The 13,652-nt window shown below is 41.9% G+C and overlaps 1 protein-coding gene across 1 annotated transcript in view; it reads right to left on the minus strand.

Annotated features, from left to right (window-relative positions):
* The window catches only part of MYO16 (myosin XVI), a 475,062-nt gene that overhangs the window by 216,583 nt on the left and 244,827 nt on the right, over nucleotides 1-13,652 (minus strand). The window contains exons 16-17 of the mRNA XM_069467032.1: nucleotides 3,146-3,257; nucleotides 16-133 (exon numbers count right to left, since the gene is read on the minus strand). Of these exons, the coding sequence (XP_069323133.1) occupies nucleotides 16-133; nucleotides 3,146-3,257 (230 nt within the window). The remainder of the gene's footprint in view (nucleotides 1-15; nucleotides 134-3,145; nucleotides 3,258-13,652) is intronic.

Consider the following 13,652-nt stretch of genomic DNA (forward strand, 5'->3'; position numbering starts at 1 on the left):
TCGTGTTCCACTGACCTTGTTCTAGAAGCTGGAGGTCAGAAACGAATGCGGAGTCCGTGTCAGTCAGGGCAGTAAACCTAATGTCGCCAATGTGTAATATTGCTCCCAGAATTACAAACAGGTTCTCCACTTCCTATGTGTTTTACAAAGATAGAAAATGAATAGGATGTTTACAAGAAAGATTTAAAGACAAATCCTTTAAAAACCTAAAAGTAGGTTATGAAAATGATGTATTTCCTATTAGTGGGGTTATGACTTTTCAGATCCTAAATCTTCAATGAGATAACTACCAATCTCTGCCTCAAAACCAAAAACTCATAATTCACTGCAATGTCCTTTAAATCAACATTTTTGTTCCTTAAACATGAGAATAAGGAAGTGAAATTTTCATATAAATTAACAGCTTCCAGGTAACTATCATAACAAAAATGAATCATTGTTTAATGAAGGTCTGACTGGCTGGATGTCACTTGTAAAGTCAGATTTCACTCTGTCTTCTCAGAGCTGCAAAGAGAGGTTAATTAGACTTTGCAGTTGCTGAGGCTGAATCATTCAAGAACCTATATTATAGGATCCGTGTCTTAGTTCTTGTTCTTATGAGATAAACTGATATGATAATTACAGAATTTTTCACTTCTGCTGGAAAACTAAAGGAGGCATAATGAAAACAACTATGCCTAGATAACAAATTGCTAATTGTTTTTAAAAGTATTTTAAGGAAAACTCAGGAAAAAAATTGACTTGGCAAGAGTTATCTTTGAGCAGAAGGTAGCAGGAAGTAGAGAATGTTTGCTGAAAGAGAATATCTGAAAATTTGGAACTCTAGATAAAAAAAAATAAATTAGACCTTAGAATTGGTTTTGGATAGTGATTTTTTGGACAAAAAATGAAAAATCAAGAAAAAGCTATAAGTTGAACTATGCTTCTCTAGAATATCAAATATTTAGCATGATGATATTGGTAGGAAAACAGATTGAACTCCATAAAGGGCCAGTGACAATGCCTTTTAAATTCTCGGTGTCCTAACTTGTAATTTGGAAATAAAAAAGCTCCTTCAATAACTGTGCAAGTTTTCCTAAGGACAACTCTTACTTGCTTTATAAGTATACAGTTGAAAGAATATAGTTCTTGAGGCTTCCATGAATTTCCTTGAGAACTTCTCGTTTTCATAAAGGTATAATTTTATCATTTTTAAAATGAGAGCATTGACAAGAATGATTTCTAAGTAATTTCCAGGTATAATGATATTCTATGAATGTGGCATACTAAAAAAACATTTCTGGTAACCCCTAAATTATAAATTAGTGTTTCAAATTTAATTCAATGATTCCTAGCCTCTTAAAGTACTTGACCACTTATTTTTTTTTCCTTTTTAATAAATCCAGTAACTCTTCATGGAATGTTCTGGTGCCCTGTAAGACAGGCACTTCTCGATATACAGATGAGAAGAATGTGCACTGTCCTCAGGGACCTTGCGATGCAGGGCTGGCGACAGCGGTGGGATGCACACCTGGGCTACAGCAGCCCAGGTGAAGGCGCCGCTGTGAACAGACCCCTCAGGCCCACAGCTGATGCAAGGGCCTCACCAGCCCAGAACTACCTGCCTTCAAATCTTACTGGACATAATCTATCCCTCCAAAGTGGACTAAATTGTCATCATTCAGGTCATTCCAAAAGGTCAAGATGAACAGATTAATTTCATGTGTTTTTGCCAATATGTACATATTTCCTTTATTAGGTTATTGGATTCTCTATTCTGTTCCTTGGTCAGCAGGATTATTTTGCTCACTCTGCCTTTGAGGATCAATCATGGACTTCCAAGGCCCTGTTTCCAAGCAGCTAGCATTTTGGTAGAATGGTTCCCTACCCTCATCTCTGTCCCCATTTCCTGTAAGGAAGCAGAAATGTCAGGTGTGGAGGGAGGGGGAAAAAATAAAAATGAACAACTGCAATGGCAGTGAGTGCAAAGACAGAACAGCGCAAGTGGTGAGAGTCGGTAAAAGCAGGAAATACAGGGATCGGATAGTCAGAGAAGAAAAGAACAAGACACTATAGATTGTACAGTCCTGGAATTCCAACCTCTGATAGAGGGCGGGTGGGGGGAAGCAAAGTGTCCCCGGGTTGACTTATTTAGGGTGCATCCCACTTCTAGACCTCCCCTGGGTAGACCTTCCCTCTGCTGCTTCCCACCCCCACGCCACCCCCCGCCCCCCGTTGCCCCCTTCCCACAACTGTGTGGTGGAGAAAAAACAAAGACCCAAATCAATCAACTGGTGTCAGAAAAGTAAAAGGAAAGCATTTAAAACTGTGACTAAATCTGGATTTGTGAACTGCTGGCACCCCAGAGTTACCCCTGATACATTAATTATGCATGAGGACTCGGCCGTCATCCAGAACGCTGCTACCACACTGATGGGGGCGCTGTTGGAGATAACGCAAGGGGAGATAGCGGGGGGTGGGGGGGGCACTCTGAGCGGTCTCTCTCAGGGCTTCAGTCTTTTCATATTTCTCATTCACTAGACCAGTGCTGTTGAATTCAGCTCAGTAATCACCAACTAGTCACGGCTATTTAAATTTACATTAATTAAGATAAAGAAATAAAAATTCACTTCTTCCGCCTGACCACTCATGGATACTTGATAATTCTTTAAGAATAAAAAAATGTATATTTTTCAAGAAGACACTTTAATAAAGCGAACATTCTAATATTCAAGTGATTTTTTTAACAGTAAATGGTTACTTCAGATTTATCAATTTTCCCATGGGATGGTCAATATAAAGTTATTTGATTTATTTTGGAGATATCTATATGTGTGTGTGTGTGTAGTATATATAAATATTACTTTGGGGAAAGGGCTCCCTGACCACCCTCTTGGAAATAACACCCCACTCTTCCTGTCACTCTCTGCTTGACCTGCCTTTCTGTCTTCCTAGCACCCCTCTTCCTCAGCACGCGGCTTGTTTATGTCTACCTCTCCACGAGCATGTAAACTCTAGCAGGGAGGGAATGTGCTTATTCTCTGTTGAATCATCAATGTCTACAGAAACATCTGGAATATAATAGAGGCTCAGCAAATGAATGGACAACTTTTATAAATTAGTAGAAGGTTGGTTTGCTCAGTGAAATATTTATGATGTGACTCACCAAATTGCTGAAGCCAACTACATTCAGGGCTTGTTTCAAAACAGCTAACTTCTCCCTGTTCAGAGAATGCTCTGCTGTTAATATATCCTCCCGTATGGTCTGGTTCAAATACCTGTGAGGATTAAAAGCACATAACATTAAGGCTTGGCTTGTAGTCAAACGTCAGTGGATAAAAGTCACTTCGGCCATATTTGGTCTCCACAATGATGGAAATCACCTGGACACTGTGTACCCATGTGTTTACAAAGCTTTGGGTACATAATAGCACATGATGTTTCAGGAAAAGAAAAAAAATAGTTCTTGTTGTACCAGAACACATTTACATATTTACGTGGCTCTCACCTTGGCTTCACCCTTCCCTGTGAAAGGAGAAGGTCACAGTGTTTTATGTATTTCTTATAGCAATTTGGCAGGTTATATCATACACTTTGTAATTAATATTTACAATAAAGATGCTTAACTTACAGTAATTTATTATCTCTTCTTGTCAGTATCGTTTAATTATGAGGTGGTTAAGTCATTGATTTATTCCCCTCATTCAACAAACACGTATGAATCACCTCCCAAAGATAGGCAGAGCTGAGCAGCTGAGAACATAAAGAAAGAGCCCATCCTTGGAACCTTAACAACAACAACAACAACAACAACAAAATAACATATTCCGGGGCAGAGGCAGGAGAAAAGACAGCTCAATGCAGTGTGAAAGTAGAACAATAGCAATAAACTCAAAGTGCCTGTGAGTGTGTAGGAAGGGGACCTCGCCCAGAAGTGGAGGATGAGGAAAAGCTGGAGGTGGGAACAGGCTTTGGTTCTAAGAGTTGGCACCTAAGAATTTGCCAACCAAATACTAGGCTTTCAGGCTGTCCCTGGAATAATCAGCAACCCATACAAAGGCACATGGACTAGGTCAAGTGTGATATATATAGGGAACATATATGTCAGCAAAATTGGAGCCCGAGGTGAGAGGAACAAAGATCCCTGCAGTTGGAAAACGTAGCCAGAGTTTTGTGTGTTTTGGGAAAGAGTTTCAATCATGTCTTGGAAGTAGTGGGCAGCCCTCAAGGCCTTGAAACACAGAAGTGGCACAATCAGGTTGGCGTTTCAGAAAGAATATCCTGGTACCCACTGGGAGATTACCTGAAAAGAGGGAAGGCAACTAAGGATAGCAGGTGATCAGTGAGAGGCCAGCCGTGGTGAAGAAGAGGATGTGCGGGAGAGGGAGGAAGGGAGAAGGCAGCGCTGGCAGGACAAGGGGACGGACGGGCACGGGAGGAGGACAGAGAGGGCTCGTGATGCCTTTCAAGTTTCTGTCTGCGGAAACGGAGGGTCGTGGGCCCATCAACCAGAGGGCATTGTCAAGGGGAAAAGAATTACCTTTTATATTATGCTAATTTAAACCACTTGTTAAAGTTCCAGTGAAGTTCCAAGAAATAATAGCTATAGGGATCTGGAATTCAGAAAAGACCAGAACGTACGATCTAGAATTCATCGACATGCAGAGTACTGACGCCAGGGGAGCGGATGAGCTCACACGAAATCAGACGCTAACATTTGAAGGCTGGAGAAAGAATCTATGTCCGGGAAGGGAGTGAGAATGTTAAGAGAAACCGGAGTCATTAAAACAAAAGGCCAGTGTGTTTTAGAGACGGACTGACGGCACGTCCGTGACGGGTGGGCGTGCACCGGAGTGGCGTGGAGAAGCAGACTGCAGGCGGGAGGGCTCACGGGCCCTGCGGGCACTTCCCTGTCCTCCACCTTGGCTGTAAGAGTAGAAAGGAGCAGCCTAGCGGCTGGGGAGGGGAGTGGGAGAGACCTGGGAATGTGTCTATGCTGAGGGGGCAGCAGGGAAACACAGGATAAACGCTGGGAGGGCACTGAAGAGGGCGTTGCTGGGCGGGAAGAGGATACGCAGTCGGAGCACAGGGACGGTCGCCTCCCCCTGCAGGAAGGACTTTGCTCTCAGCGCGCCACGTGTCAGGTAAGGCAAGAAATGCGGCTCCGAAGGCTGGTGCCTCTCAGGGGCGTAGGGGAACCACTGCTCTGCGGCTGTGGTTTTTCTAGAAGAGAAAGGAAAGAAAGAGGTTGAGGTTTCCATGACGGGGTGAAGCTGGCTTGAGGAAGGTTACAGGGTAGCAGGTGTTGCGCAGTGCCCGGGCGGGGCTGGAGACCAGCACGGGGGTGTCAGTCTCTCCAGGGCTCCTCTGACGCCTGATGTGGGATGGGCAAACTGGGGTTTGGGGAACTGGAGGGAAAGGAAAAGGCCAAGGGTTACAATATCAGTAAGAGATGGGTCTGTCATAGTCAAAGTCCTTCTGCTTACTATTTGCACAGTGTTAGTGACTAAAAGGCTTCATGATGAGAATTTGTAACCACTCTGGGTACTTCTGGTTCTCACAGCAGGTTTCCATGTGTCTTCCTGACGTCATCTCTTCTCTCCCACTGACTTGATCATTACATAAGTTAATAATCCTCTGAAAGGGGCCACTTGTAGTCTTGGAAAGAACAGCTAATTCCTGCTATCATTACAGAATCAAATATGCAAAAGGCTACTGATTCTTTTAAAATTTTTGAGAAGTAATCAGTTAATAAGCTCCCCTCACGGCCACCTCAAGTATTTCTTTAAACTACCCCATTCCACATTTTATGTGACTTTATAGCCCAAAATTTACAGCAGCCACCACCTGTCCCATGAGGGGACGTGAATACAAAACAGCATTTCTATTTCAGTTAAGTTCTGGGTACAAGGAGCCATAGGAAGTATTCCTGGTAGTTGCAGACAAGTCTGTGAAGTATTTAATAGATCAGGAGGGAACCAATTCAAAATACACAATTTTGAAGGGCAGTTTGCCTGATAGCAAGAAAGATGCCTTCAGACTATGAACATTTTCCTCTAAAGCCAGAAAACTGGTTAGCATGAAGATGATAAAAAAAAAAATAGAACACAGTGTATTTTAATTTAAATTTCTCCCACTAGTCAATAGCATCTAGGATGATTTCATAGAAATACAGTTCTTTGTTATTAACCAAACTATATCTTCAAATGAGAAGGTTAGGAACAGAACAAGAAACATTACATGTATACTTTTTGGAGATTACAAGTACTAATTTTCCCCCTGACATTATTCAATCCTGAAACTTCACACAAGGGCAGAGAAATACTTGAAAAATATGCCTGATAAAATATTGAAACCAAGAATCCACAGACTTAGATTTGAGGACTGTTTCACTCTTTCTTAAAAATGAACAAACCAAAAGAGACAAAAACAAAAAAGCCATTTAAACCTTCATTTTATCTCTAAAATAGAGTCAAAATAGAGTAAAAAATTCCACATTTCTAGTTCATATAATTTGGGGAGTGTCAAATGAGATATTGTGTGTAGTGTGCTTTCTACACAGACTGCAATGCACATACAGAACATGAGTATTTCCTGGAAAGACTGTATCTTACACATGTGGGGAATTTTTAGGCAATGTGTTCTATCATTAATGAAGCTCTTAATCCATTATATAACTAAGCCAAATAAAATAAAAAAAGCATTTTGAGAAATTATAACAAATGCTATTAGCAATGAAGACTATTTTAAGTCATAAAATATGCTTTTCTGCCCTTCTCAGACAGATAAAAGTAATAAATGGATAAAAGGAAAAGATCACAGTTTGCACTTGACTGTTTTATCCCAATGTGAATCAACTGGACGTTGACAATTGTATATATAATATAACAATGGCGTTTCCAGGTTATTTTTAACCATTTAAGGTAAGAATGACGGTGGCTTAATGGGTCATGGACTTTCCTCTGGACTAGCTTTAACTCCACTGATGGTCTCTCACTAATCTCAGTATAGTGGTTGAAAACACCCTAGATAAATCTAAGCAAATGTTTTATCTAACTGAGACAACTTTGTTATTTTTAAGTGAACTTTGTTCACTTAATAACCAATAATCCCATGACCCCCAGCATTCAAATCTTAGAACTCAAGAGTCAATGGTTTCTGTATAATTTCTTTTATGAATTAAAATCACATAACTAGAGCTTAAATCTGTTTTCTTAATCATCTCCTTTTACCTCATACATAACTTGGAACAGTACTATTTGGCAACATATAGATATCTCAATGGCCAGAGTCAGAGGTTTAAGAGATAGTCACTTGTTAGGAGTCACTGCTATTTTGATTTTAAAACATTGGCAGATCCAGGGCATACTCTAGACGCTGTTTCTATCATGGGGTAAAAGACTGTCCATGTGGGTTGTATACCGACAGAAACTGCAGACAGATTAGTGCCCATTGCATCTACTCAAAGGGAAAGGTAATGGGGGCTAACATTTGTTCATACTTATGGGCCAAATCCTCCACTGGCTGTTTCAGAGGCACTTCCTCTGACAGTCTTCACACTGACTCACAAAAGGAAGGAGCTATTATTTTACCTATTTAAGAAATAAGGAAACTGAAGTTTTTAAGATCATGAAGCTAGTCATTGGCAAACCAACACACACCTGATCCTCTGCCTCTGCCCCCCACCCCACCTAGTATTTCTCAAGCTCAGTGACAAGTTTTCTGCAGGAACGGGGAAGGAGACACACCAAAGAGCTTGCTGTTCTTGCTCTAGGGAAGGTCAGTCTTCAGCCTGGGCAACATATTGAGACCCTGTCTCAATAAAAAATAAAAAATAAATCAGCCGGGCATGGTGCACGCACCTGTAGTCCCACGTATTGGGCAGGCTGAGGTGGGAGGTCGCTTGAGCCCAGGAGTTGGAGGCTGCAGTGAGCTATGATTGTGCCACTGCACTCCAGCCTGGGTGACAGAGCAAGACCCTATTTCTAAAAAAAAAAAAAAAAAAAAAAAAAAAAGCCAGCCTTTACTAAAAAGGCTCTTAAGTTTTACTATCAGAAAAAGGATTAAAACACTGTAGAAGTTATCCAATTCTGTATAAACTTTGATAACACCATTATCAACTATACATAGTTATATTTTTTTAATACAGGAAGAGGTTTTTTGACTTTAAATGTTTGATTGAGTTGGTAACTAAAAGGAGACTCATTCCTACTGTTCCTCAGCAAAAACCTGTTTAGACTACTGTTATTTTTTTTCTTATTTATTTATTTATTTGTTCATTCCTCCTCTCTAAATTTCAGCCATTTATTTAAGCATGGCCATTTGTCCTTGAGGCAAATTCTAGGAAAAATAAATTTCTATGTTCTTAAAATGACAAATCACATTAAAGTCCTAATTGATGTAAAAAGTGCCACTTGAGGATATAGTTTCAACAGGTATTTAATATGTAGGGATATGTGGGCAGAATCCAGGCCCTGGGGAGAGAGTCACCCAACCTCACTGTGCCCTCCCCATGTTCATCCCCCAGCTCCCCACAGCCTCTATGATTTGTGCATAATTTTACTTTCCCTTGGTTGACTTTAAATCATGAAACTCTGGTATTTCTCTCTCTCTCTCTCTTTCTCTCTCTGAGCTAGTTGAAAGAGTCCCAAGGAAATAAAATGGAAAGCAGGTGGGGAGCGATGGAAGGCAGTTGGAAGAATATACACACAGATCAACAGAGGTTTTCTCCAAATCATGGGTTTTATGGTGCATTTTTTCCTTTTCTTCTTTATTGTTCTTTTCCACATTCCTCAATTTTTCTAAAAGTCGGTAAGTCAGTTATGTATAATCAGAAGAAAAAGAAACTCTGTGAAACTGTGAATCAATAATGGGAGCATAATTCTCTGGAGATCCATCCAGGTTATTGTGTGTATCAATAAATTGCTCCATTTTGTGCCTTCTGGTCAGTGGTGACTGAAAAGAAAAATAAAATAAAAATTGTTCCATCTGACTACTGTGTGGTATTCCACGGTATGAACCTACTGCAGTGTTTCTAACCATTCAGCCATGTGAGGGACTTCTAGGTTGCTTCTAGCTTGGGCATATTAAGGGAAAAGCAACTGGGAACATTTACATGCAGGTGTTTGTGTAAACGTACTTCTTCGTTTCCCTTAAATATAGGCCAGGAGGGCACAAGAGGGGTCCGGTGGCAGATGCATGTTTGTTTAGTTTCATAAAAAAACTACCAAACTTTGTTCCAGTGTAGCTGTACTATTTTACATTCCCACCTGCCGCAATGCAGGGGGGAACCAGTTTCTCCACATCTTCACCAGAATTTGATGTCTCAATTTTTTATATTAACCATTATGATAGGCGTGTGGTGACATCTCATTAGAGTTGTAATGTGCCTTTCTCTGATGGCGAATGATGCCGAACATCTTTCCATGAGCTGATTTGCCGTCTGTATATTCATCTTTTGTGAAATGTCTCTTCACGTCTTTTGCTCATTTTCTAATTGGACAAGAACAGGGTTCTTTTTTCTCCCCTATTGTTGATTTTGGAATTTTGTAAATATATTTTAAATATTAGTCTTTTGTTGGAAATGTAATTTGCAATATTTTCTCCCAGTCTGTATCTTATCTTCTTAATGGGGCCTTTTGAAAAACAAGAGCTTTATTTTTTTTTTTTTTTTTTTTGTTGAGACAGAGTCTCACTTTGTTGCCCAGGCTAGAGTGAGTGCCGTGGCGCCAGCTTAGCTCACAGCAACCTCAGACTCCTCGGCTTAAGCGATCCTACTGCCTCAGCCTCCCGAGTAGCTGGGACTACAGGCATGCGCCACTATGCCCGGCTAATTTTTTTTCTATATAGATTTTTAGTTGTCCATATAATGTCTTTCTATTTTTAGTAGAGACGGGGTCTCGCTCAGGCTGGTCTCGAACTCCTGACCTTGAGCAATCCACCCGCCTCGGCCTCCCAGAGTGCTAGGATTACAGGCGTGAGCCACCGCGCCCGGCCGAAAAACAAGAGCTTTAAATTTTGATGGGACACAATTTATCAATTGGGAATTGATATGATTTGAATATCAAATACATACAATGAGCATTTGCAAAAAACACCATCATGGAACTTCAAGGGCCTGTGTTGCACCCACTGTGTCTCCATGGGTGCTACTGTGCCCCGGCTCAGCAGGCTCAGAGATCGGCATGCATGAAATGACTCCTGGGTGCCTACAGGAGTACCCAAGACACACTGGGGATTGAAAGTTCAAAGATAAATATTAATAAAATAGGTTACTACATAAAAACAAACTTGCATAGCCCATTCACCAAGTCAGAGGCTCACAGACTACAAAAACAATGTGTTACTCAGTTTTTTACATGCCGTGTGAATACAAAAGAACAATGTCTTCTCTATTGTGGGTGAAGCTGTCTTTTACTTGGTGAAGTTTAATATGTAAATAAAAGCCAGATAAGGCAAAATTAAACAGTTGACATCAGTAAAGACACTGTAGTTTGCTAACGAGGATGGCAAAGGGCTTCATCTTGCCCAGTCTGCGCCCCTGACCTTGCTCCTAAAAAGGAAAACCCTGTCTTTATTGTTTTCAAACTATCTGGAACATATTAACTAATTTTAAGTCACTCTTGAAGAAATACGAGAATGACTTTATTAACCACAGGTTCAGATACATAAATCTCCACCAATGAAAATATTAATGTATTAGTCACACACTGTTTTGTTTGGAAAGAGAAAACCTTGTCAGTAGTCTGCAGGAAAAGAACAGAATCTATTTAATAAATTCAGGAAAAGAACAGAATTCATTTAACAAATTATACATTCAGAAATACTTTGGGTCTTGTGACATTCCCAGAATACTTTGTCCATATTTTTCTAATTAGTCAGAATATTTCTTCAAAACATCTGGTGAGACAAATTCTAAAGCCTTAGCACCTTGCAAAGAGTGAATGCTAGTATGCCCAATTATGTGTTTCTTGAAAACGTTTAGTTGGGAGAGCTGAGGTTGGAGACAGGGGCAGAGTGGCTGCATCCTGTACAAAGGGTCCTGGGCAAGGGTTAGGGGGCCGAACCCTAGCAGAAACTCACTCCCCGAGCCTGTGTCTGGCATGAACACAGCCATGGATCCAGAAGGAAGGGCACCATTTTCTTTTCACAGAAACACACACAGAGCTATCAATATTTAAAGGACAAGTAGTGAAATGGAGAGAAAGAAAAGTTTTTGCTCAGAATGTGTGAATTGGTCCGGCTTTGGTGATGGCAAGACCAGCTTAAGGAGTAAATGCCTGGGGGCATGCACCTACCAGGAAGGGGAGGTGGATGGAACTTCCTCTAACTCACACCATGACATCCCCAGGCCACCAAGGGCTCTGCACTGAAGGGGGCACTGTGCCTGTCTATGCAAATATGCTGCAGGCAAGGCTGAACAGGTGCCAAAGTCCTCCACAGGGGAGACAGAAACCAAACAGCTCTGGGTAAGGTCATGTCCACAGCAATATTATGAAGGATAAACTTAAACATAACCCTGTGTCTTAAATACTGCCTAAGGCTGGCACCTGCACGGAAACTTCCGTAATACGTAAATATTACAGTTCGTGTATTCATACACCTGCCCACTTACTGCTAGTCACTACAGAGGAATGGGTTCTTTCCCTGGTTCATCTGGGACCCACCCATGAACTTCCATCAAATGTTTATGGAGCACTATGTGAAAAATTCCACGCTGATTGTAGCCCACAAATATACCAAGCAACTCTTTCAATTTGGTAGGACTAGAAGAGAATTTTAATTTCCTGTGAAATGAATTATTTCTATTATCTACCCTATTTCTCTCTCCTTTCTTTCAATTTCACTGATTAGAATACTCACAATCAATGTTCAAACTTCTTTCTTCTCCTATACTCCATGGAAATTTACCTGGTGGGATTGATTCTTCACTCACATAAACCTAAGAGATTTCGCCTTCCTACCTATTCCCACAGCCACCAGCATCGAGGACGCAGCTGCTGTCACCTCACACCCAGGCACTGAGCATCCTTAGGCTCTTCCTACCTTCATCTATGTCTATTCAAATCCACCCAAATACTACAGGAACCTCTCCATCCCTGTCTCATGTCCTGTGCTCCTCCAATCTATTTTCTGAACTGCTGTCAAAGTTATCTCTCTAGAATGAAAATGTTAGTGAGCTCATTTCCCAAATCAAAAGCAGTCAAGGCCGGGCGCGGTGGCTCACGCCTGTAATCCTAGCACTCTGGGAGGCCGAGGTGGGCGGATCGTTTGAGCTCAGGAGTTCGAGACCAGCCTGAGCAAGAGCGAGACCCCACCTCTACTAAAAATAGAAAGAAATTATATGGACAGCTAAAAATATATATAGAAAAAATTAGCCGGGCATGGTGGCGCATGCCTGTAGTCCCAGCTACTCGGGAGGCTGAGACAGGAGGATCGCTTGAGCTCAGGAGTTTGAGGTTGCTGTGAGCTAGGCTGACGCCACGGCACTCACTCTAGCCTGGGCAACAGAGTGAGACTCTGTCTCAAAAAAAAAAAAAAAAAAAAAAACAAAAGCAGTCAAACATGCAAGCTCCCCAGTGTGGCTTTTGGGGTCCATCACCTGACTCCACATGCCTCTACAGCCCCTTGTCTGGCCAGAGCCACGGTCTTCCCGCCCTCTGAGCTCTGGACGCACAGAACTTCCTTTGGTCCCTAGGATAGACCCCATTCTCATCCACTTCTGTGCCCTTGCTTATTCTGTTCTTCTCACTGGGAAAATAATCCTCACACCTCCAAGCCCCACAGAGCATTCTGGATAAATCCCATTGGACTTCCCAGGCCACTTTCTCTGGGGAGTCTTGTAGGTCAGATGTCTTTCCTATGAGCTCCCCTAAACTCCAATAGCACTTTATCAGACTCTCTGGAGATTTCCTGAACATGTGTCCCCCCTCCAGAGAGGCAAAGCCAGCCTCTGAAACCCACACCATACGGAATACACTAAGCAGTTGTCATCCTGGAGTGAAGAGAATGAATGTATACACAAGCTCTCTCTCAGATTAACCTTCCCCAAATTTTGCTGCCATCGTGTCAATTCTCTACTCATAAATATTTCCCATAAGTAAATTCCCCTAGATGTTTTCCAAGACTCCCAGAACAGGACTCCAACCCATCTAACCATTCTGATTTTGCAAAACTTTCTGCCATTCAGCCTCCTTTCCACTGCAGCTGGTCCCATATCCTTGAATATCAATCCACCCTCGTCTCTGTGCCCCTACCTGATCAGAATTCACATCTCACCTATTCAGACTGCTCACCCAGGCCAGACCACGCTACAAATACTGAAATTTCTCTGACTATTTTAGCTGTACTCTCTCCAGTGGTTAATCTTGTGTGTCAACTTGCCTGGGCCATGGAGTGCCCAGACATTTGGTCAAACGTTACTCTGGGCGTGTCTGAGGGTGTTTCACATTTGATCAGCAGACTGAGTAAGGCAGATAGTCCTCACTTATGTGGGTGGGCCTCGCCCAACCCATTGAGGGCCTAGAGAGAGCAAAAGCCTGAGGAAGAGGGAGCTCTTCCTGCCTGACCGCTGAGCTGGAACATCGGGGGTTCCAGACTCCAGACCAGCACTGAAGCCCTGTCTCTTCTTGAGTCTGCAGCTGCCAGCTTTCATACTGCAACTTACCCTACTG

This window comes from Eulemur rufifrons, chromosome 4, assembly GCF_041146395.1.
Source record: "Eulemur rufifrons isolate Redbay chromosome 4, OSU_ERuf_1, whole genome shotgun sequence".
In the NCBI taxonomy this organism is placed as follows: domain Eukaryota; kingdom Metazoa; phylum Chordata; class Mammalia; order Primates; family Lemuridae; genus Eulemur; species Eulemur rufifrons.